The sequence below is a fragment of the Pseudophryne corroboree genome, chromosome 7 (genome assembly GCF_028390025.1).
Source record: "Pseudophryne corroboree isolate aPseCor3 chromosome 7, aPseCor3.hap2, whole genome shotgun sequence".
Taxonomy (NCBI): Eukaryota; Metazoa; Chordata; class Amphibia; order Anura; family Myobatrachidae; genus Pseudophryne; species Pseudophryne corroboree.
The window spans coordinates 122,745,843-122,772,431 of record NC_086450.1 but is presented as its reverse complement, the minus strand read 5'-3'; the positions used below and the strand labels follow the sequence as shown (position 1 = coordinate 122,772,431).

Sequence of the window (26,589 nt, the reverse complement as noted above, 5' to 3'; positions counted from 1 at the left end):
GATGATGATGATGATGATAATAATAATAATAATAATAATAATAATAATAATAATAATAAATTAGACTGGGTAATAATAGACAAAAGGTAAAAGGTCCCAGCTTACAATAGGGAAATAGGTAATTGATTCATGAAGTTATGTGCTGCATACTGTATAGCATATGATCCAGTCACACAACAGTGCTGGCCAATAAGTTGAGTAGAGAGAGTGAACTTTGTAGAGGGGACTGTAAAATGTGTATTTGGGTAAAAATAAGTCGTTATTTGCAATTTATTTGTTGCAGTCATTTTATTGTATGTGTTAGTTTAGTTGAAAGCCCCGACCTTAGTATACAGTACATAGCCTAATTAATTGCTTGCAATCACGCACTATCATTTACATCTCTATATTCCAAAATCAATGTGATAACACTAAAATAATAGGTTGAGAAATAGCTATGTTGCTTCCTAAATTGGTTCGCATCCATGTTTTTTTTTTTTAAATTTCCTTCTGGCAAAGTTAATCATCCTGTCAGGAATACTATTAATAAATGCATTATGGCTACAGTGCTTGCTCATGGTATTGAATTGGTACTGTACCACCATGGCAGTCCACTCAAGTTCTACTGAATAACCCAACAACAGAGATATACTAGACACAAATCTAATGTATATATTTTCTCCTCTGAAATTAATAATTACAGGAGTCATATTCTAAAATATAATGTAACAGCATGTACTTTGTGGTATCCGGACTCCAGGTCGACACCACTTAGGTCGACACACTTTAGGTGTACATCAGTTGCTCGACACCAGAAATAGGTTGACACAGCCACCAGGTCAACATGGAAACATGTCGTATATGTCGACCCTGAGTCCCAGACCTGTACTCTGTATATCCCAAATTAACAAATACTGACCTTTCGTGAGTCAACTGCAGCATACATGATATCCATCCACCCTTTGAATGTTGCCTATGAAAGTTACATCAGATATACAAATTACTGTTTGTTGTTCAGTGTATATGCTGAACATGCAATGAATTCTATTAAAATCACTTGATAATGTAAATTATACTTGAAATGTGAAATTAATTAAAAAGTTAAAATGTCAATAAAAATATATAGCTTTACAAAAACTAAATAAAATAAATTCAGATATAACTGTATTAATATGGTAACAAGGTTAAATGAAAAGATACAATGGGGAGAATTCAAATGTTTGAAAAGTCAGTTGGGTGTTTGGTTTTTCCTATCTACTAGACAGGAAAAAACAGACACCCAACTGACTTCTTCAAACATTTGAATTCCCCCCATTAAGTTTAATTCCGTGTGAGAGGAATACATCAACAAAATACATCAAAAATATTTAACTAAATGATCCATTCTATCTTTTTATCATACAAAAATGTCTTAAAATTTAAAAAAGAAATGCAATACCAGGAATTTGAAAGCATGTATACAAACACTAAACTGCAAGCAATACTTCTAACATTTAACATTATATTACTAAGCCCAGAGGTTCCCAAATGCAGACCTCAAGGCACTATAACAGTCCAGGTTTTAAAGATATCTATGGCTCAGCAAAGATTGTTAAATCAAATTGACTGAGGTACTAATTAAGTCACCTGTGGCCAAGCAAGGATATACTTAAAACCTGGACCCCTAGGGTGCCTGGAGGACGGTGTCTGGGAGCCAAAGTATGAAGCTTTCATTTGTGAATTAAATATGGTTCAGAACAAATCAATAATTTACAAAAAGTAACTCTCTACATCTAACTAAAAAAAATGATCTATGAAACAGTTGCAGATAAATATTCTTATTAACTTACCACTTGAAGTAAAGAAAGATAACCAAAGCCGACATTATCAAAGTTCACTTTTACATTTTTCCATCTTGCACTTTCATTCTGGGCTATAAGTGCCAAACAATCTGATTTATTATTGACTATGTCGATTGAAAAGTACTCTTCTGATGTGACATTTAGGCAGTAGCCATATTTTCCAGAAAACATGTTCACTCCCATAATGCTAAAAATTAGCCAAAATATTAGACAAACCAGCAGAACGTTCATGATGGAGGGAATAGCGCCTATAAGGGCATTAACAACCACCTAGTACAAAAATTGAGAGGGGATGAAACATATTAATATCAACTTTCATTGTGTAAATTAAATGATACTGGAACAAACAAACAAAACACTGAACAAAATACAAAAATAAATACAACAAATAAACAAGAAATTGCATGCCATCCAGGTGGATGATTAAAAGAAATACAAGCACTGAAGTACATTTATAGAAAACAAATATGCAAATAAATCAATACATCAAATAAGGGCTATGACAACATGAAAATGCATAGATGATTATTTATATATATATATATATATATATAAAAGTTAAGACATTTACATAAACAGAGCGCTCCATATTTAATAAGAATAATGTAAAATAAAAGTTCAGAAAGTTTATTGAACTTATTAAATATAGGGGAAGCAGCCAGTTTCCCTGCTGTCGGGATCCCAATGGTCAGGATACCAACGCAGGAATCCCGAAAGCCAAGGGAAACCCGGCGGTCAGAATCCCCACTTGGGAGTTGGTCCATGCCTTCCCCCGAGGGGGAATAATTTAGTGTGGCGAGCAAATCTTGCCACTGGGCATTCTTGCCATCGGGATCATGCCTGTCGGGATTCCGGCATCGATCTTATGACCGCCGGGATCCCGACCGTCGGGAACCCATACTGAATCCAAATTCTAGAAAACACAATATGATCCATGGAAAAATGGCTGAAACAAGACAAATGTTAGATAAATGAAGTAAAAGTAAACAAACACTCCATATAATGAGCTTAGACAGATGGTGATTTTGAATGATTTTGATAAAAACAAATAATGTGAGGAATGGAGTAATGGCTGAAAACAAGAAATATGTTAGGTAGACATGCAGATGACAAAATTGTAAATGTTGAAACTACCTAATTCAAGCAATCTTCTAACATGGACCATTCACAAACTGTTTTACTAGTTGCCACTATTATTGTGTTAAAGCCAGGCAGGCAGTAATGATGTACTGTATTCACTAAGATTATTATTCCATGGAGTTATTCCAATGGAAACATTCTTAGCAAATATAACACTTTGTATTAAGCTGGTATTTTACTGTGCTCAATTTCAAACTTCAGTCTTTAGCCATCTTGTCTAAATTTTAAATGAATAAGTAATAGGCATTATTTATTATAAATACCTGTTGTAAGATATATTGGTATGCTATGCTTCTTAACTAACATTGATTCTGTAAAATTTGGGAAAATGTTATTGCCATAATAGAACAAGAACAATTCAATATGTAGGTACTGTATATAGTCAAATGTGTTAGTGCAAATGACACAGTATAGAGTGTTTATGTATTTCAGTATTACTATATAAATATATTTGCTATGGAATATATATATATATATATATATATATATATGTATACAGGAGTGATATTACATACTTACTGTGATGTTACAAGATCTTGCCATAAGTATATTATAGAAAGGGAATCTGAGAATTCCATTCTGGCATCCTGCTCACAAAATCATCAGCCTTAAGTTAAATGAAATGTAAAAATGGCCCAAATATATTTAAAAAAACAATGCATGCAACTCTGTTTAAGAAGAAGGCCTATATTTCTAAGTGAAAGAGATGAAACTTGAAGTCTTGAGGTCATTGTTTTCCTTTTAACGCACCCTGGAAAGTGGTACCATGACAATGCATTATTAAAAAAGATAAATTATATTAATTTTATGACTAATTATATGTTATTTAGATTGAAAATACATTCATAAAATTATCTTTTGTTAAACATTTTTTTAAAGGAAACTTTGATTTGTATCTTGTAATTTCAAAATAAATGTAAAAACATTTTTATATATTTTCTGCAACTTTTATATATGATAACATATCTGCAGCACTAAGGGTTAAAAGTTTTGCAGAGAGAAAAAAAAAGTCCATGATATTTTGAATAGAGAAATCTTTATCTCAAATAAAATGCTTACATTTTGTATAACGCCTTTAGTGGTTCATTTTTGCCCGTTTTTACTTTATTATTACATTCTATGCAGTTTCGATATTTAATTAATGAACAGACCACTGGGGACAAAACTTATAGACCATTGCAACCACTGAATATTTTGTTTTATCCCATTGCCCATCATCTCAGTGTACCCTCCTATAGTTTTTTCAAAGTTAATATATTTTGTTTATGATTGCTCTTGCTTATGTTTTAAATTAATATTTATAATTATTTTACTGTCAACTGTCATATAACAATGTAATAGTACTTATTTGTTTATTTATGTTATCAGTTGTATTTATTGTTTTTTGTTTTTTTTAAATTATATAAATTTGGGGAAGCAGACAGAAATAAATCAATTGTGTAAAATGGTTCCCTCTCATTTCAATGCGTGTGCAATCTCTCTTTTCATAGTTGGTTATAACCTCAAACAACAAAAAGAAAAAAAAAACAAATACTGTAGTGCAGTCCTACTATCGAAAGGTATATGTGTTCTTAGTTTTCTTTTTGCAAAGAAATACTATAGTGTGTTAATCTGATCCATCACCAAAATAACTGATATATGACAGGGTTGAGAAGAATTCACTATTTCTTTGATACAGAGACATTACTGTGGTTAATGGATTCCCCTGGGACTATCCAACTAGCCCCTGCCCGCTGGCACTTATTGGGGATTAGACTTCAAGACCTTTAGAAGTAAAATCCCGATAAACAGCCCTCAGAAAACTGTTTCTGCACGATAATACATTAGTCCGGGATCTTATGCGGGATCCCTTGTGTTATCGGCGGAAAATGGGTCATTTACCGCACAGTAAAAATGGGCTGTAATTGAATAGTCCGATAAACATCCGGCTAAAATTTGCCATGCGGTAAATTTTTGTGGCCAATTAGATAATGACATAAGGACTCATATACCTGGTGATCAGAGGACTACACTATTTATATTTGCATTCTTTTCTTTTTATTGCTTGAGGTTTGAACCAATTATGAAAAGAGAGATTACTCACAGATTGAAATTAGACTGTTTTCAATTTAATTGCATATGTTTAGAGCACTCATTATACTTGACTGCTTTATTTTAGTATATTTTTTGTTGGAGTACAGGTGTAGCTCCTTTAATTGGTATGTATAGGCTTTGTTTTATGCACTTTGGGATACTAATTACAGTATTTTCTATTAAAATCAGGGAAGTGACTGCTGTCACTGTAGCTGGGAAAAATGTGCCCTAGACCGACCCCGACCCCCACACATGTGGAGTCAAGATGTCACAAAGAGGGGGCCTGACTTCTGCCAGGACAAAGAAGCTAAACCGCCTGTGTGTGGTATTCCTGAAATTGCGAGACAAATATGGTGCCACCCATTCTGCTAGTGCCCTGTGCAGTGGCATCATTTGCACATTTCTAGTTAAAATCCTGCCTGTCACTTATTATGTTTACAAAAAATGTTCAGCTCGCAAGCTGATAGTTTAGAAAGGATTAAATATTTGCCTATTTTTGTTCCAGAAAGCAGGACAATTCCCACCAACAAACTGCAAGTTATCTTTTAATCAATTTATGGATATGAATTAATATAAAAAGTGTCCATCTTTTTAAAAGGTGAGAGGAGTAAAAGTGTACAGTATTAAGGCATAAATTACGTTTTAAAAAATACTATAACGTTTGTAAAATGTTTTTACACTTGTTTTTTTATATTTACATTATTTTCTGAAAAGGAATCTCCAGCTTAATTTACATTTCCTAACCAAAAGAGATATCTGCGTACAATTATGGAAAGTGGTATACAGAAAAAGTATAGTATTGACAACAGTAACCAACCAGATGTCTGCTTTAATTCCCTAAAATTAACTATTAAAATTACAGCTAAAATTTGATTGGCTGCTACGTCAAATACTTCAGTTTTTCTGTGCACTAGTTGTAATAAAATCCTATTCATTACGCAGCATGAAAGACTACCCACTCTCCTCATCCTGGTGTAATCAATACTAAATAGTTCATGGCCAACCCATTGAAAGAGCATTCTTATTCCAAAGAAAGAGAGGTTAGACCTTTATAAGCACAAGTCTAATGTTCATTCTATGACCCTGCACCTTTCACAAGCTGTGCTGTTCCTCTTTCCTGTCTGGGGTGTCACACTCTGCTCTGGTGCTTCTAGCGCACTGTGGTCTGTATGTTAGCACTGTGTGCTAGAAACACCAAAGCAGATAGCGACACCACAGGTAGGAAATAAAATAATGGATGGGTTAGTCCACTTTCTATACATTTTCCTGGACTACGCCAATTCTTCCTGCTGTGGATTCTTATAGCGCATCAACTCCATGGAGTCACAGCACTTTACTAGATCCACCAAGTGCCAGGCTTATAAACAAATGAATAACTTAGTGAAATAAAGCTAATGAAAAATAATAAGATTACTTTTTTGGGCACATGATTAGTTCCCTTTCTAAAAAATAAATATTTTCATTGGTGTGACCTAATACACTTTACTATGACCACGCAAAAAAAACAACAGTGGCATGAAGATGGAGTACTGATAGGAAAAAAAATATATTTTATTGGTGTAGTCTAGAAGGCCACCACATACGGTGTATGTACCACATATAAAGCGCCATTGTGAACTCATAGTAGTGAGGTTGGGGAAACTGATTCTATTTTAATGTAGGCCTGCTCCAACAATAGGTACTTTGTTAAAATGCAGGCAGTGGAAGTAGCTTTGAGGCTGTCTCCCCTGTCATACTCCAGTACAGGCCAGAGTTTAGACTATATAAATGCGTAGAATATTACAAAGTTACTATTTAAACTTATAAATATCATCTTTGTATTTTTCATATCATCTTGGCATTATTCTTATCATCTTTGTATCATTCTAATAATTATTATAGTCGAAACTCACCACCAAATCATATGTGTGTGTGTGTGTGTGTGTGTGTGTGTGTGTGTGTGTGTGTGTGTGTGTGTAAGTCTGGCTCTGATACTAGCCAGTGCCTCCCCAGCTATGAACCTCATTTTAGCTCACTGCTTAATAGAGATAATCACAGAGACATAGGATGTGATCATCTGGGCATAGTAGTCTCAGAGCTATTCTGCTTGGGAGTCTGCCTACGGTCAATCTCTTTTCCACCTTGTCAAAATAACCCTGGCATACAAACAAATGTTAGTTTTGAGAATTTTGTCCTTATATTGGCCGATAATTGGGATTATTGTGTATATATAATAGTCTGCAAATTAAACTGTTATTTTAAAATTAGCTGCTAAATTGCAGACATCATATGGCTGCCTGCAACTCGCAGGCTATATATATATATATATATATATATATATATATATATTTATTTATTTAGTAAAGATCAGACATACATACCGAGAGAATCAGAGGGTGCTACACAGTAAACAGGTTGTTCACAATTCCTGAAGGTAATATAAATGTTCATATATAGCAAAAATTTTAAAAGTGTCTTATTGAGTCTCAAATGAAGAATTTTCTTTTGCTGCTTTTCTATAAGGTCATATGAGTCAGGTTTTCCGATGGACTATTGTTTAAATTGGTATTGAGAATATATATATTTTTTTGGGTATATCGTTTTTACTTTTTGGCATATTTAATCCAATGGCTGATTTGGGGGTGTTTCTTATTCTTTTTGTATTTTTGGCTCTTCTTTTTATTCATGTAATGCAAAGAGGCCATTTGATATAATGCAATTAATATCATCGGTCTATGTATAATAATAGTGTTTATATAGCACTTTAATTGTACTACTTTATTAAAACAGTTTGTATATAGCACTTTAACTATGTGTGTTGGTCTATGAATGCCTTTAATATAAAACCTCTAACAGTGTTATTATAAAGTCTTTAACAGCATTATTATGAAGCCTCTATCCTTGTTACTGTGACCACCATTATTTGTTTATACTATGTCCATGTCATTCATGCACTCGAGAACCTTTCCTCTGTCCTCCTGCATTTTGGCTGTGAATTTTGGTTCAGCATCTGACATCTTCTCAGGAGCACCAGCACCGCCTCCCAGACCAGGTGTGGATGGTGGGAGAAGGTCCCCGGGACATCGGGTAACTAATAGGGAGCCTCCTTGTTACTTTTCTATTTGGCCTATCACTTGTATTAAAGTGTTTGTAACCCTTTGAGAAAGGTGCATGTGCAGTGAAACAGCTGTCAGGGTGATGGCATTAATGCTTCCTATTATATAAATGCTGCTTCCTGTACTACATTTGCTATATAATATATGTCTATATTACGGATTAGATGACATGTGATTTTATCATCATGTTTTATTAAAGCACTTTTTGGATTGGTAGTGGTGGTCCCTCCACCCACTACAACCTGTGATCAGAGGTTGGGCATTGTTATTATAATTATTTTGAGACCTAGTACCCATGCTTTACTGTTAAAGTGTTTGCGTTTTCCTTCTTGTATTACCATTTTGGTTAATAAAATCGCACCACAGAATATCACAGTATTTTGATTGGGTTTGGAATTATTGTTCGTGTATTTTTATATCAATCTATCATCATGGATTTTGATGTCGGAGACATCACTGGGACTAAACACTTTTTGGAAAAAGATGTAATTAAGATGCTGTTTTCAGATACAGACCAGCCAGCATTTGATAAAGATAGTCTAGCTGAGACACATGCGGACTTGCTGAAGGTTCATAAGAGACCTATATGACCTGTCACGCGTAATCCATTGCCACAAATTACCAACATGAAAATGTATCGATCCAATCTAACTAGGAATGAGACCAAAGCCATACAATCTCTTAGAGAAAATAAAGATATTAGCATCCACCCTGCCGATAAAGGAAGGGGAATCGTTATTTTAAATAGTGATGATTACATCAATGAGATTATGAGACAATTGGCAGATGATAAATGCTATAAACAACTCAAGTTTGACCACACAGAAAAATATAAGGGAGATCGATTTGATCATCCAAATGGGCTTGAGCAATGATTGAATCAATTCACATACTGCTAAATTTCTCATACAGAACTTTCAAAAAAATCCTCTAATTTATATGCTACCCAAAATTCACAAGTCTAAGACCCTATCTCTGGGTAGACCAATAATATTCTCAATGGGTTCACAGAGTCAGTCTATATCCCAATACGTAACCTTTATCTGCAACCTGTTGTATGTAACACTCCATATTTTTTAAAAGATACATCAGATATTCTAAACAAATTTTGTCAATTTGGTCAGCCTCCTGCTGGTTGTAGCTGGTGACATTAGATGCCACCAGCCTATACACAAATATTGATCACGAAGAAGAAATGCAGGCTGTTTGGCGTGTTATCAGTTCCAGCCCACACTACAATGGTCCCCCATCTCAGTGTTTACTCTTATTGATTGAATTAGTCCTTCATAAGAATTATTTTCTTACTTTTTGATGATTCTTTTTATTTACGGTTTAAAGGCACCACAATGGGGTCTATTATGACGCCATGGTATACCAATCTATACATGTACGATTATGAGAAGGTATATATTATGGCAAACTCCACATATTCTAACTATGTGCTATTATATTTGCATTATATTGACAAACTTTTCTTAGTGTGGATTGGGATTGAGGACATGCGGATGGATTTTGTGATTTTTTTTAAATTCAATCCCTGAGTCCATCATATTAACATTTACCTGTAACTCACGTAACATTGATTTTTTTGGATGTTTACAACTCTTGTGAAAATGGACAATTCACAACCAAATTGTTCAAAAAACCCACAGATAAAAATACACGGTTGCTGACATTCAGCTTTCATCCTTAACAATTAAAAAAAGGTCTCCCTTTCTTGTAGTTATTGAGGGCAGTGAGGATTACCTGATTCTAAAGATCTACCAGGTACTGTTGACAAGATTTAAGATTTTAGAGATTGTGGCTACAATTCCAAAGAGGTCTCTGATGCTAAATCAAGATGTCTTAAACTCAGTAGACAGGATTTACTCACTTCATGACTGAAGGACAATAACTGTGAAAGACTTGTATTTTCCAGTACTTATTCAATCTCATTAGTCTTTCTTCCTGCAGCAATACTGAGGCATTGATGCATTATCCGATCAGATACTATTCTGGCTAGCAGTTGTGAAAATACCACACTATTTTGATATAAACGTAGCCATAATTTAAAGTAACTTGGGTTGACCAAGGTGTGCTACAAACAGTTGGATTATTCAAATGTTCTGGTTGTGGTAACAGGCAGTAGCTTTCAGTATTCATCCAGTGGTACAATATACCATCTCAAACATCGTCTGAATTGTCAATATTTGTTGTCTATGTGATTATATGCCCTTGTAAATGTTTACATGTGAGCAAAACAGTACATATATTGAAACAATGAATTGCTATGCACTGCATTTAAATAAGCATTACTGAAGGAAGCCTAGCACACCACCCGTGGCAAAGCATATCTCTGCTTGTGGACACACAATTGAAGATTTTTGCTTTATGCTTATTGTCTATATTCCAGCTCTCCATTGGGTTGGAGAGACATAAACTGTTATTGAAAAAAAAATACTATTTAAAAGAGAATTCTGCACTAATTTACTACAATGATTACCACTGATAGACAGTCAAGAAAATAATATGACATAAACAAATTTACAGATGGAGCCACACTAGTCGTGGCTCCTCCTGTGCCTAGCCTAACGCTGAGAGCATCTGCGGGCGGGAGCGTGCACCCGTGATGGAGATGCGCCCCATTTACTTGAATGGGAGAGCGTCTCTGTGCACTCCCGGCGGGGCTAGGCGAATGGATCGCCTAGTCACACCGGGAGTGCACGCCTGCGATGGAGCCGCACTGGATGAGTGCAGCTCCATCTGTATAATACATAAAACAATGTTTTTATTCATATGGCTGTGAATCTATTTATCTATGTATGTATCAATATACTTATTTTATATACACATATATATATACATCTATATAAAACCATGTAGAGATGGATCAAATACAATAGCACAAAAATTCCAAAAAAGGAGAAAAAAATAAAAATATATTTTCTACAGTAAATTTAATACATACACCTGCTCATTCTATTATCAGCTACGGAGGCAAGCAGCAGCAGCATATTCCTCCAGGAAGTGGCACCCATTGCAGACACCAGAGCGGGGAAATTACTGACAGCCGCGGTTGCTCCATAATAACATATGGATTACATAACAATTTGTGGGTAAACCGGCAATAGCTCATCTCCATTAAGGACTTTTTTTTCTCCATAAGGATATGGTATAAATAGATGTTGGATTTTAAACTTTGATACAAATGTATCTGTCTACTATTGTTGGCACCAACGTGATTGTCTTTCAATGTATTTGCCATTCAGTGAACTATGCACCAGCGCATGTGCGGAAACCTGTTGCACATGTGGGGCTTAGCAAGAAAGTTGCCTGGAGCAAGGTGCCGGGAGCGAGGTGCCTGTGAGCAGGTTGGACGAAACAAGGAGTCGGGAGCACAGCCAGTCTCAGGGGGTCATAGCCTACTGCCGCTGCCAGGAGAAGCTGCTTAAGGGGGCCTGGAGATTGCTGATGCATCTGCCAGAGAAGCGTGCCGGAAGGGACTGGTGACTGCTACCATTGCTGCTACAAGAAGAGCCTGCCGGAGGGGGCCGGGGACTGCTGCTGCGTAAAAGAAAAGGAGCAGGGTGCGCAGCGGAGGAGAGGTGGTCTAATCTTATTTCAGATAAGTATTACCTACATTATTGTATAACAAAAAAAGAGGGCGAGAGAAACCTCACTGGTCAGAAAAAATATATAGTATGCATCTGATAGTTGTCCTCTGAAAAACTGATATTATATCCAAGAATACTATTCTTATTCAGGTAATCATAAACATAAGAAATTATTATCTTTTTAGGTGTATATTAGATTACCATCAGTGGTGCTCCCTTGAGTCAAAGTATTTCAATGTGAACACAAAGAGGGATAGAAAAAAAGGACTCTTATTTGGGAGCACTCTAATTCAGATGGACTATTGTGTTCTAATACCACTAACTGATAAGATAAACATTTTAATAAAGTCTCATTAAAACTAATTAGAGGAGTTCCATTAATGCTAATATGTGAATCAATAACGCAGCGAAAATACAAGAAAGAATTGAAGTACACTATTAGTAGCGCAAATGCTACAATACATAATAAGCCGAGAAATACATTTTGTGGTCGATGTATAATCACGTTGTAGCTAAAATTATGTTCTTATGTTGTGAGATATATTACCATAATTTTTTCTGCATAGATCCCATGGGGAAAATTTATTGCAGGAAATTGAATCATAGGTCATAAGAACCAAAGTACCAAATTGTGCTCTTTATTAGTGAAATGAAAGTAGACAGCAATCTTTTTGCAGTACCAGGGTGTTCCAAGGTGGCTTCCCATCCAAGTACTGACTCGGCCATCCACTGCTTGACTTCCAAGATCAGATGAGATTGGGCATCTCCAGTGGGGTATGTCCGCAGATATTCTGCTTGCCACTGTTATCACTTAACTTTGATGGACAGTGAGCACATAAGATAGTGTAAAAAATACTCACAGTGAAAAAAATGCATATGCTGAACATACGTGTGATAATATGGACCACAAATTCTAGGTACAGTGATCATGTATTATGTGGAGAATTATCACAATTGATGTCTCCAAGTGAAAGCTCATAAAAAAAGACATTCATATGTACCCAGTACGGTTAAATCACCAGTATTTTGTGAAAGATTAACACAATGGGTACCGCAAAACATGCAAATGGTTATTCATATGTACCAAATAAAGAATGCAGTTAGCCTACCAGTGTATCCAATTAAGCAGCATGAGGTGTCATACATATGTATACACAAAATATAGAGCTGTCAATTATGTAACACAAATAGTCCTGTAGCTTGTATAGTACAGGGATTGTACTCAGAATACGGTATGCTCTATAAGCAAAAAATATACAGAAATTTCTAAAAATCCATTAATGGGTGCAACAATTTACCATATATTGACACTAACAATGTGCAAGGCAGAAGAGCACCATGGTATACACCAAAATTGCAAAAGGTTGCCTAATATTTAGAGTTCAAGGGGGATACTTATAACACCATATTTTATCTATGCCTACATTAACATTGGTGTCAATGCTAAATTGAGTATACCGCAGGGAGAAGATGTTATTCTGAAATGCTGCATATGCTATCACCAGAGATTCACACAGCTATTATATCTACTGTGTTCTTCTGTGAAGAACCAAGTTTTTAGATGACAACGCCGGATAATCCTTCCTCACATGAAGTAAAGAGTCTACATAAGGCAAATGTTGGATTTTGAGATCACTTAACATGAGTCTATAATGGAACAGTGGTGCATACAATACCAATTACCGGGTGGTCCCCTGCCGATATTACTTGTGTACTGATGTCCCATTTTCCGGGAATAAAGTCCGGTAATGTAGTGGTGGGGGGGGGATAACTACCTGATGTAATGTTGCTCCTGCCACCGCTCCTTCCCGAGATAGGGCTCCGGTGGTGCGCAGTTGCTCCCGCTGCTGTTCCTGCCCGAGATAGGGCTCCGGTGGTGCGGTAGCATGTAAGTGTAGCTGCCTGGGATCTCCTGGTGACTAACTGGACGGACCGGCTGTTCCGGTCACGTGTGTGCACCACGTGACGGCCAAGTTGTGCCTGACGTACGTTTCACAAAATAAATAAATAAATAAATAATAATTAAATCATTTTGGGGTGTTTCTTAGTCTTTTAATTTTTTTGTATTTTTGGGTCCTCTTTTTATTCATGTAATGTGTAGAGGCCATTATCAATCGAATATCATCGGTCTATGTATACTAATAGTCTTCATATAGCACTTTATTAGTTATGATTAATGGTACATGTATTTTTGATCTGTGTTGTTATTATTACCAGCATGTTCTATTGCTACTTGATATAGTGCACTTATATTTTATTAATTTATCTATTATAAATTGTATACAGCACTTTATAACTATGTTTGCTGGTTTGCATTTAACAGGTTCTTTTAGCTTGAGTCATCATGGAGATCCACATAATAAAGACTGATGTATCCAGTATACTCTGAAAATATACCCTTCATAACTGTATGTGGATCTCTATGATGACTCAAGCTGAAAGAACCTGTTAAATCATTTAAGATGGGACATTGGAACAATAAGACATTTTTCTACATATGAGCATTTAAATTACCTTTAACAGAAATTGTGAACCACCACATGAATGTGTAGCGTCCTCTGGTTTTATATATACTTGTTCATAGCAGCCTGTAGACAGGGTCCTGCACAGCCCAGAAACATCGCTATACTTTGCTGTCTGATTGAATATATCACTTCAGCAATCCTGTAGTACCATGCATGGATTTCACTCCTCGCAGCATTGGATGCCAATTATAGAATGTGCACACAGGTGGTTGACTTCTATATTGGGGAATGCCAGATTTATACTATACATATATATATATATATATATATATATATATACAGTATATATATATATATATATATATATAGTATATATATATACACAGTGTATATATATATATATATATATATATATATATATACTTCCAGTATATGCCGGCACTCAAATCACAGCAGCTTGCTCTGGTGCCCGTTAAAGCAAAGAAATAGCAGTCCAATGGAAAACGGCACTCAGAGGCAAAAAAAATCGTAGAAAAAAGGTTTAATTCATACCATTAATGGTATGAATTAAACCTTTTTTCTACGATTTTTTTTGCCTCTGAGTGCCGTTTTCCATTGGACTGCTATATATATATATATATATATATAAATAATATGTCGATATACTATATCATTATGCATACAGAACACCCAGCTTTGCTCATCATCCAAGAGTTCCTTCATTGAAAAGGTACATTCTTGCTCCATCAAAGATAGGCACAAGTGTTCAAAAGCAGTACTATAACTACAAAAATTTAAAAACTAATCTGAGAGCACTGCATTTTCTGCGTGTAATGCATACCAGTACCACTATACAAACTATTAACATGTGTAGAGTATATGACTTATCGTAATGGGTAAGATATGTTTCTTTCAAAATAGACAACATCCAGGGAGTTCCATTTTAAATATATGACTTTTATTATAAATATGAAATATGTGAACATAAAAATAAATTATAAAAATGTTTTTAAATAAAACTTTTGTTTAGACAGCTATATGTCAGTCTTACTATATTTTCTTTGTTTAGACTTTAGTGTGATTTAAATCAAGTCTATCTAAAGAAAACTATTGGTTCTAAAAAACACAATTTTGGCACAGATAAAATGTGACTACAATCGCACAAACCCAAGTCAAAAACTGTTACTATAACTATTCTGTGAGTTATCTACAATTAGTTATGAGAATTTTAACATACGTGAAATGTTGAATCAGCAGAGTAAAGATACTGAATTGGATCCATTTAATTGAAATGCTCATTGTATTTTTTTTAAATGGACTAGAAGTTTGAAATACGATTTAATTTAAGAACAATCAGGAGAGCATGCATACCTGACAGTTCAACTTTAACTTTTTTTTTTTAAAGTTGAATTGTCCAATTGTTTTCAAAGTCAAGCAGTGTTTAACATGCTTATGTGCTTTTATCATTGAATGCATGCACTGAAAAATTGTTTGTTGACTAAATCAATGGAGACTCTTGCTGCACTTACTGCACACTTTAGAAAACATATTTTATAACAATAGCACTGAGAATATACAATTAAATATGCTTCAGTGAACTTGTATAGTTTACAGTATAGTGTTGATTATTTATTAGATAAAAACTGTACAATCCATATTAACAATACACTAATTTCCAATGTTATATTTTCACCTACAGTAACTTGTAATATCTATCTAATGGGCCTTAAAATCATAGAGTTCTTTTGAAAATAATTATCAATTTATCAGTGACTGACACACAGGATATATAAAAGTATTGTTAATATTATTATTATTATTAATATTATTATTAGTGTTATTATTAATACTAATAATAATACTAATAATATATTTTTATAATTAGCTTAGTTGAGAAGTGATTATGACAAATGTAATTTAAAAAACCCCTGAATATTTAAGTTTCTAAGGCTGTAGCACATTGCCAATAATATCCAATGTGAAGTTTTATTTAAATAGTCATTAAATAGATGAAAGTTTATAAAGCTTTTTATACTCTACTGAAAATTAAATGTACAACATCAAGAGCATTATGCCCTACTCTCTATTTAAAGAATGCCACTATGGACATATTTAGCCATAGTTGGCATTCTGAGCTCCTGTGAACTAAATTATACAAGAGGGGAAAATTCATTTTTGTATTGCACTGACATCGAGGCACCCCAACTGTAAAATACATTTTCTGGAATCAGTGAGGACTTTTTTTGTGAATGGGCCTATACAACACAATGGTTACTATTTTATCATTATAATTCCTTATTTGGTCTATATAACATACTGTAAGTTGGGAGCTCAGTCTTAAAATAACCTTGTGTGTCAGTCAGCAGATACTTATGTAAAACATCACATAACATATTACAGGATATGTTACGACCAAATGGTCAAGTTTAATAAAGAAAAAGTCATGTGAGTTATTTAAGATTTTTAAACAGTGATTCACCACATACGATATGGCAACAGACAGTGGTCTGGGATAATTTCTATAAATCTTTTGGTGCCAATCAGGTGAACATTGACAATGTATCCATGCGTCTGATGAAAATACAATTATTTTCTGATAGCTGGTAGCCTTACACACTAAATCAAAGGGTCTATTAAACAGAAATATTTAAAGTTCTGAATGCTTCTCTGTGCTTAGTTATCTCATATATGTATATGTATATATAAATATACTGTTATGTGACTAGTGAAACAAACTTTGAAATAAGAAAAGTGTACTAATCGATAACAATGCACTGTTGAAAGAAACCATTGAACATAAAAATAGTATCTCTTATACATTTATGATTCTTCAACATGTGCCTTATACCATACATCTTCCAAATGTCATAATTGAGATTACTATAACAGCAGGAAAGTGTGTGCCTTAGACATCTGCTGCTCTCAGCTCATGAAAGAGAAAAAGTATATATATATATTTTTTTATTAATATATAATTCCTTAGCTGTTTAAAAAAGTGGGACTTTTGTTAGACTTACATGACATTACAAGTTGATCTTTTGTGCACTTCTAACACTATACTGTTTAAGACTAACATGTTACATTTGCCTCATCTTTTACTGTGCATTAAAGGGAAAAGTAGTGCTGTATATCTATTGATACATTTTATTGTTACCTTCTACAGGTATTGTAAAGCCTTTCCTTGTGTTTTCACAAAAACTAATAAATTTCACATACCTTAAATATTCAAGACAAGTTAGTATTTCTGTTGAATAGACTCGATTATGATTAAGCTGATATGTGTGACTGTGACAGCATATGGGTTTTGCAATGTGTTAAAGCATCCTACCCCATATCTGTTAGTGGTAAACAGAAATTATGAGGTTATTGCAGCATCTCTGCATGGATTTATCATTCCTTATGCTTTTGTTTCTCACATGCATGATTCATTTCTATGCATGCATTAATTCAAGGTCTTTCATGTTATCTTACCCTCATCCCTTCAAACCGTGACAGGGCCCTCAGAGGTCTCAATGCCCTTAGTGTCCTAAGGGACTTAATAGCCCCTAATTCTGAGTAGCCCAAGGCATTAGCTATTAAGCTAACCAAAGATACCTATACAAAAACACAAAAGTAATAATCTCATTGGTTTTCCTAATTGTTACTTGTGCATTTCAATATACACCGATGGCTTGTGTAGAAAGATGGTGCCAGGAAGTCTTCATCTCATACCTAAGAGAAATCTTTAAAAATATTAAAGAATGGAGGAATCACAACATACCTGTTAATAAAAACCTGTAGGTAAAACAAATATCAGTAATCTTACCCTCTTTTTTGCTGGATGTCCAGCGGGAGTGGGAAAAACATCCAAAGCAAATATAGAAACCTATAAAAAAGAATATGGACTATGTCCCTATCTATATTTGGGTCTTACCCTTATGCCTTCAAATCTTGATAATGCACGTAGAGGTCTCAATGCTCTCAAGGTCCTTAGAGACTTAATAGCGGCTAGTTGATCATACCCGAGGGCCACAGCCAAAAGAGATATGACAGAAATCTGTTCAGAATTAATGGCAGTATTATTCAGGGCCTTACTGATTGTGCGGAAACTTGGCCTTAGAAATCATTGTGATCAATTCTTATGTGGTCTAGGATACTGTGTTTTCTTTAAAGTTGAAAAACTGTACTATATACATTCAAAAGAGCATTAATCAGGCAGAACTGTAACATAAAATAGACAAAATATAAAAGTGTTCTAATACTCCAAATATTAGAAGATAACAAAGAGATTAATTTATAACTAAAAATATGTATTCTCTGTTATTAATTGCAACATAAAAATCATATGTTAGAACTTTAAAATAAGTTATCTTAATTAAGATTTTGTTGCTGTTTTAAAACATTGGATTTAAAAAAAAAAAAGAAATTTACAATGCTTCCATTTTATTTATTATAACTTGCGTGTGCAGCAAAATACTTTCACAAAATCTTGATTTTATATTTCATAGTACAGCTTCAAAATAAAGATAATCTATTCCATAAAATTAAATAGAGAGATGGATAAATGTACATAAATATACAAGTAGTATATTTTATGATTTTACCATAACAACTCTATTTTGTTTATCATATGTAAGGGAACAGACTGACTAATTATTCTGTAATAAACAAAATTGATTTCTTACAGTTATTTTGAAAAGAACCTTTTATAACCTTAAGCTATTTTTTTATATTTGATGAGACTGTTTAATAGTAACAAACCAGTTCTATTTAAATAAAATATTATTAGGGTCCTTAAGTTCTAGATCTAACATTATTCTAAAGGCAGCAAGTGGGTAATGGGAAAGCTATTCTATGCCAAAGGCAGGAATGGATAAGCAGTTAAAGAGCAATATTAAATCATGTAATTTTGCTAAAAGAAAACATAACAAACTAAAAACAAACTAATCAATATGATATTATCAAATAAAATTTAAAAATTGTGTTTTATATGAATAAACCATTTGAATTTAGATGAAAGATTTGGTTTCACAAATGGAACACAAGTCATAAAACAAAAAACAATAATAATAAATAAATAAATGAGGTGCACCACAATAAAACCACACTTCAAACATTTCACACCACTCTAATAATTCTGTTCATTAGGATTATACTGCAAGCAGTGATCGAATGTGTAAGGAATGTGTTATGCTATATTGTTATGTTATACTATGCTATAGTCTTGTTTTAATTGATATAGCGTTATTTTGCTCACAATAAAAGTTAAGATGCTCTCTCCTCTTAAATCATTAAAAGTGAGTTAATTTGTTTTCAACTTTGGCTTGTTTTCCTAATAGCTTAACTGAAGTCTAGTAAAAATAACAATATGATAAAAAAAAACACTTCGACCAATGCTTGCCACATAGAATGTCATAGGGGCAATAATGCAGCTGATTGACATACCCGCTACTGAATTTTTTTTAGCACCACTGATTCCTTTGCAACTGGCACTCAACCTTAATGTTTCTGATTACCTTCCAGTCTTCTTCATTTGGCCTTGATGAAAAAGTATGTTTATTAGTTACAGTACTTACCATGTACTGTTGTTGCACAAGTGGGGAAAGCCTGAAATATTTTTTAAAATTTAATTTACCGATTTGGAAGAATACATTTTTTCAGGTTATGTCAGTTTAAAATTATACAAAAAGAAAATAAATTGATATAATCTAACAGTAAGGATTGCCTTTTGTTTATTATGCTATGAATAAATCCTTATGAGACCTTCTGCAATCTCAATGACATGACAACTTTGGCGAATGTCTGTTTGGATTTCTAAGTCTATGTTACATGGTCTGCCAAATCAGGATGATTGAACCATTCTTCATTTTCCTGTAATAGGCAAGTGAAAGTGTTATTTTTAGCACTTTCAGTTTGTAATTTGCAGGTTCCATAATCACCACCATAGCTCCAGTATGTATCAAGTGATTTTGGCCAATTTGAACCTAGCCTTTAAAATGGATAATATGATTGAAATTATGTTAAATGTTATAATGAAATAATGATAAAAAATAATATATTTCTTTATTTGTTCAGTAGTTTAATCAAGATTTTATTATATGAAACTATTTTATTAATGTTGCTCTTACAGTATATAAATATATATATATATATATATATATATATATTCTTGTGGATAATTTAAATGCAAAGTTGCACTTTCATATTTAAAAGCTTGTGCACCTGCTTTTGTAAAAATCATAAATAAAAGTTTATGGCCAAAATGACAATAAAAATATTAGTTTATCTTGATTGCTGTGTTTACACACAAAACTAGGAAATAGATTAAGCAAATGTACAGTGTAGTATGAGATGCAAATAAAGGTGCAAATAACTTAAAATATAAGTAGAGGATTACATTGTGCCACCCAGTTTATAAAAAAAATTGCATGTGTATCTTACATTCAATTTTCTTTAAAGAAAATTCACTTAAACTGTTTCATGTATTTCATAAGTTTATGAGCTTTAGTAATAAAACAGAAATCTGGTACAGTATATTTGACAAAAACAGCATTCTATCTACAAAGCCATTTCATAAATATTAACCGCACTTACAATATCTAATATATATATATATATATTTATAAAACACAAATCCTGAGCGCGCTCTGTTTGATGTATAGATATAGCGGAAGTCCTTCCAAGTAGGTGTATCTTATACTATGGATAATTGGATTTCTTGGGTTCCTTAGCAAGATGTGCGCTTGGCGAAGGGAGTAATTTTCCTAACTGGAATACTGACTAATGACTGATAAACCCAACGCGTTTCGTCAGTTTGACTTCATCAGGGGTCACAGAAATATATTTTTGTATTGGAGCACCTATACACTGTATAATTCTGCATACAGAATATTATGATCAACCTTTAGATAATTAAACTCATTGCATAAAAAAGAGGTAATATTCCTTTAAAAATTGACTTCATGGTCAGACTTTACTATGTCCGCCTGAACATATAGATTAGTTCGGTACACTCGGTTAAAATACCTATTTTTTAAAAGTGCAATAGTGTATCAATTGGTATATCCAGAAACAGAGTCAGTAAATGCTAAAAGCACTGGAACTCCCACATAGGACCCACAATTGTATCCAGAGGATTTCTCAGGCTGCAACCATGTGTGTAGGAGTTTTCAGAAATTGATACACTATTGCACTTTTAAAAAATAGGTATTTTAACCGAGTGTACCGAACTAATCTATATGTTCAGGCGGACATAGTAAAGTCTGACCATGAAGTAAATTTTTAGAGGAATATTACCTATTTTTTATGCAATGAGTTTAATTATCTAAAGGTTGATCATAATATTCTGTATGCAGAATTATACAGTGTGTAGGTGCTCCAATACAAAAATATATTTCTGTTACCCCTGATGAAGTCAAACTGACGAAACGCGTTGGGTTTATCAGTCATTAGTCAGTATTCCAGTTAGGAAAATTACTCCCTTCGCCAAGCGCAGATCTTGCTAAGGAACCCAAGAAATCCAATTATCCATAGTATAAGATACACCTACTTGGAAGGACTTCCGCTATATCTATACATCAAACAGAGCGCGCTCAGGATTTGTGTTTTCTATCTTATGTTTGTCTGAGATCCGGCAACGGAGGACTCGCCTGTAGTGCTGCTGGTTCTGCGAGCGCAAGATAAGGATATTTTTGTATTGTATATATATATATATATATATATATATATATATATACAATAATCTCTCTATATTCCGATTTCATATATCTCAAGCACATATTTTTTTTAGAGCTATCTAATTTGTATTTATTTTATAGCTATCTCATATCCTCCTCTTGTCTATCTCAGAATTTAAAAATTTAGCAGCCATGGTGAAAAAAATTATGACTAAAATCATCTATAACTTGCTTTAGTGTATTTCTGTTTATTGTAACTTCTTTACATTTATACATTTTGTTCTCTCATTTTAAAGTTTGAAGTTTAACATTTTTATTAGATAACTTAATTTATACCATATGTTCATTTAGAAAATAATTATTCAGAAGTTCTTATATTTTGATAATCCAAAAATGTATTTTACTAATGTTTTCTATATGTATTCACTTGATAAATCAGAAAGAAAAAAAAAATCTACAACTTTAACTATATATTATGTAATGCTCATTTGGAAAATAATTATTCTGAAGTTCTTTGTTAGATTTTGATAATCCAAAAATGTCTCATAATAATGTATTATACAGTATACTTATTCACTTGATAATTCAGAAAGAAAAAAATTCTAAAACTAAAACTATATATTATGTAATAGCAATCCATTTCTTATCTATCTATCTATCTATCTATCTATCTATCTATCTATCTATCTATCTAACATCTACTGTATATCTATATTGATCTAGGTTATAATTATTTATATCTAAAATGTATGTCTGTATTGATTTATATTATATTCATTTATTATTTATTTATTTCTATCTATCTAAAATCTATATGACTATCAATTGCATATATCTATCTATTTTTATAAAATATTCTCAAACATTTGTCAGCTCTGGGAAATAAAAATAATTCTTTACAGATAATTATTTAAAACTTGTTTTAGTGTATTTCTATTTATTTTTATTTTTACATTTATAGTTTTCCATCTCTCATTTTTAAGTATAATGGGTATATTTACTAAAATGTGTATTTTCTTAGAAATGGAGATGTTGCCCATAGCAACCAATCAGATTCTACTTATCATTTATCTAGCATCTTCTAGAAACTATTAGCGAAAACCTGATTGGTTGCCATGGGCAACATGTCCACTTCTAAAATGCTCGCCCTTTAGTAAATATACTCCTAAATTTCAAGTTTATGCTAGGTATATAATTATATAAGTATATAAACTTGGAAAAAAATATACAAATTAACAAATTATATTAAACTTCATATACTAATGTAATATGTTATTATTAATGATGATAACTTTTTTTTAACATTTTTAAAAATATCAGTTTACTGTATCTAAAACCTATATCTCTATTGACCTAGCACAAATTTATGTTTTTATATCTTTCTTTCTGAAAGGATAGATATATAGATAGTTAATCTGAAATGACTACATAATAGCACTTTTAAAATGTAGTGACTTTTAAGTTACAGTATGTGCTTTATAGTAATGGTGATTGTCCCTCATGCATTTTAGCATATTTACTTGGAGCCTTCCATTAACTTTTACATGGATGTTGGGCAGAATATGGGTTGCTCTTCTTGTCAGCCATGTCCTTAAACATAATGTCTGTGGCTTAAACATAATGTATTTGGTTTATCTGCATTAGAATAAAAGTTGGTAATAAGAATCAGTAAATGCCTAATTTTTATTATTTTTGTATAGTGCATAAAGGTAAAATGACATTGCTTAGCATTAACCTGACATTCCAATGGTCTGTAAAAAAAAAAATATCTATCTATATATATATATATATATATATATATATATACAGTATATATATATATCACCGCTCTACTCCATTACAGACAGCTTGAGCACAAATCTTTAGGACAGTGTTCTAATAGGGACTGATATAGGTCAGAAAGATAATACGATATTTAATTTATTGTGTCATAATTAGTACTGGGGGGTCATTCTGAGTTGATCGCTCGCTAGCAGTTTTTAGCAGCCGTGCAAACGCTATGCCGCCGTCCACTGGGAGTGTATTTTAGCTTAGCAGAAGTGCGAACGGTTGTATCGCAGAGTGCCTGCAAAAATTTTTTGTGTAGTTTCAGAGTAGCTCAAAACCTACTCAGCGCTTGCGATCACTTCAGACTATTCAGTTCCGTATTTGACATCACACACCCGCCCAGCGTTCGCCCAGCCACGCCTGCGTTTTCCCCGGCACGCCTGCGTTTTTCCAAACACTCCCTGAAAACGGTCAGTTGCCACCCAGAAACGCCCACTTCATGTCAATCACTCTGCGGCAACCAGTGCAAATGAAATGCATTGCTAGACCCTGTGCAAAACTGCATCGTTCGTTATGCCCATACGTCACACATGTGCATCGCGCCGCATACGCAGAACATTTTTTAGCCTGATCGCTGCGCTGCGAATAAATGCAGCTAGCGATCAACTTGGAATGACCACCCCTGTCTCTGCATGTCAGTGAAATAATCCACACTGTGTAATTGTGATAAACAAGCAGGACTGGCAAAATAGGCAATGGTGGCACTGCCCCCAATTATCCATTACCTTACCTGTCCTAACTCCTTTCGATTTGGGAGATTGGTGCTGGCAGTCCTAGCACATCAGAGTAGCAGCTGGCAGCTTCACAAGGTAGGAAGCTGCTGGCTACTTCTCTTTTGTCAGTGACCAGCACTCCCTGCGGATGCATCATAGGGACATTAACTATAATGAAGCAGTAACATTAAACTATATCACTCAGTCAGTGTTTTAGATGCCCCCTAACTACCAGCATGTGCAATTAAGGGAGCCGCCTAGTTGTGGCTAATTATAGTTTGTCTGAAAGCAAGTCTGCCAAGCTGTAAACTGCTCAGTATCTGCCCTGGTTATGAAAGTATATTAATACTGAATTGGCAATGCTGTTGTGTAGGAGTTATAGACAGCATGATGTGGAGATATTTAGTTAAGCACATCAATTACTGTTATTTTTTAATACTAATATGTGTAAAAATACACAGAGTGTGTGTGTGTGTGTGTGTGTGTGTGTGTGTGTGTGTGTGTGTGTGTGTGTGTGTGTGTGTGTGTGTATATGGGTCTGGGACTGAGGGTCGACAGCACAAAGGTCGACACACCTTAGGTCGACGCCAATTGGTCGACACACCTTAGGTCGACATGGACAAAATGTCGACATGGACAAAATGTCGACAGGAACAAGGTCGACATGGAAAAAGGTCAACATGAGTTTTTTATGTTTTTTTGGTGTCGTTTTCTTCGTAGAGTGACCGGGAACCCCAATTAGTGCACCGCGTCCCCTCGTATGGCTCGCTTCGCTCGCCATGCTTCGGGCATGGTGCCTTCGCTCCGCTACCGCTTCGCTCGGCACACTTTACCGTTCCAATCGTAGTCCACGTGGATCGTTAAGTATGAAAAGGTTCAAAAAAAAGAAAAAAATCGTGAAAAACTCATGTCGACCTTTTCCCATGTCGACCTTGTTCCTGTCGACCTTTTGTCCATGTCGACCTAAGGTGTGTCGACCAATTGGCGTCGACCTAAGGTGTGTCGACCTTTGTGCTGTCGACCTGGAGTCCGGATACCGTGTATGTATGTATGTATATATATATATATATATATATATAGTCTTGCTATTATTGGGTAGTGCTGCTTATTGGACACTTATTGGGCAAATATGCTGTTTTAACATTGTAGAAATGTAAACACACACATACATACATATATATATATATATATATATATATACATACAAACAAATATAGAAAACCACAGCACTCGCCACCCCAGAAGCGGGGTGCAGTGTCTGCACTCTCCACTCATAGGGTGGGGTGCATGCAGCCCATGGCCACCTACCCAAATACATACAAAATAGAGAATTCAGCACTCACCATAGCAAGCTCACTTGTCCTCACAACATCAATAAATAAATAAATGATGGGGGTTTAGTTGGTGGATTGGCCAATGCACGGAAGCCTGCATACCGATTTTCAAGGTACCCCACCTTCATGCAGGTCCTACACTATCACAAAGCCTAAAGAATTAAAACCTGGCAACTGTATCACATATAATATAACTGCAAATATGCCCACTAGGTTTAATGTATGCCTGCCACATGTCTAGTGGCTTTTAAAGGCATACTAGTCACCTGACACAGCCGATAAATTACTAAGGAGCAGCTGACACAGGTTTAGAACAATTAAGATTACACAGGGGTGCATGAAAAGGCCTGTGACCATGGTTAATAAGAGTTAACCAAAGATTAACCCCAAAATATACAAACAAATATAGAAAACCACAGCACTCGCCACCCCAGAAGCGGGGTGCAGTGTCTGCACTCTCCACTCATAGGGTGGGGTGCATGCAGCCCATGGCCACCTACCCAAATACATACAAAATAGAGAATTCAGCACTCACCATAGCAAGCTTGCTTGCTATGGTGAGTGCTGAATTCTCTATTTTGTATATATATATATATATATAAATGTGCGTGTGTGTGTGTGTGTGTCTGTTTGGAAGTACCCTTGCCCTTAATTTCTACAATATTAAAACAGGGGCAGAACCACCCAATAAGTTTCCTGTTAGCAAGACTTCAGAAATAACAATCTTAGAAAAAAATAGGGGGGCACCTCTTAATGTTATTCAGTAAATGGTGTTTTAGAACTCACTAAAATCTAGGCCAATCCTTATTAAACCAGTTCCATATAATGCACAAGCTTGTCCACAAGATGAATATTACACATTCATAATAAAAAA

The 26,589-nt window shown here is 34.2% G+C and overlaps 1 protein-coding gene across 6 annotated transcripts in view; it reads right to left on the bottom strand.

The window, feature by feature from the left end:
- The window catches only part of LOC134944764 (sodium channel protein type 2 subunit alpha-like), a 419,840-nt gene that overhangs the window by 16,629 nt on the left and 376,622 nt on the right, over nucleotides 1-26,589 (bottom strand). For 5 of the 6 annotated variants that reach the window (XM_063933615.1, XM_063933610.1, XM_063933613.1 and 2 more), the window contains 3 exons: nucleotides 17,658-17,780; nucleotides 1,809-2,090; nucleotides 899-952 (listed from right to left, as the gene is read on the bottom strand). In XM_063933615.1, coding sequence (XP_063789685.1) covers nucleotides 899-952; nucleotides 1,809-2,090; nucleotides 17,658-17,780 — 459 coding nt within the window. Of the gene's footprint in view, nucleotides 1-898; nucleotides 953-1,808; nucleotides 2,091-17,657; nucleotides 17,781-18,099; nucleotides 18,223-26,589 lie in introns of all 6 variants that reach the window. The other variant, XM_063933612.1, reaches the window with a different exon arrangement.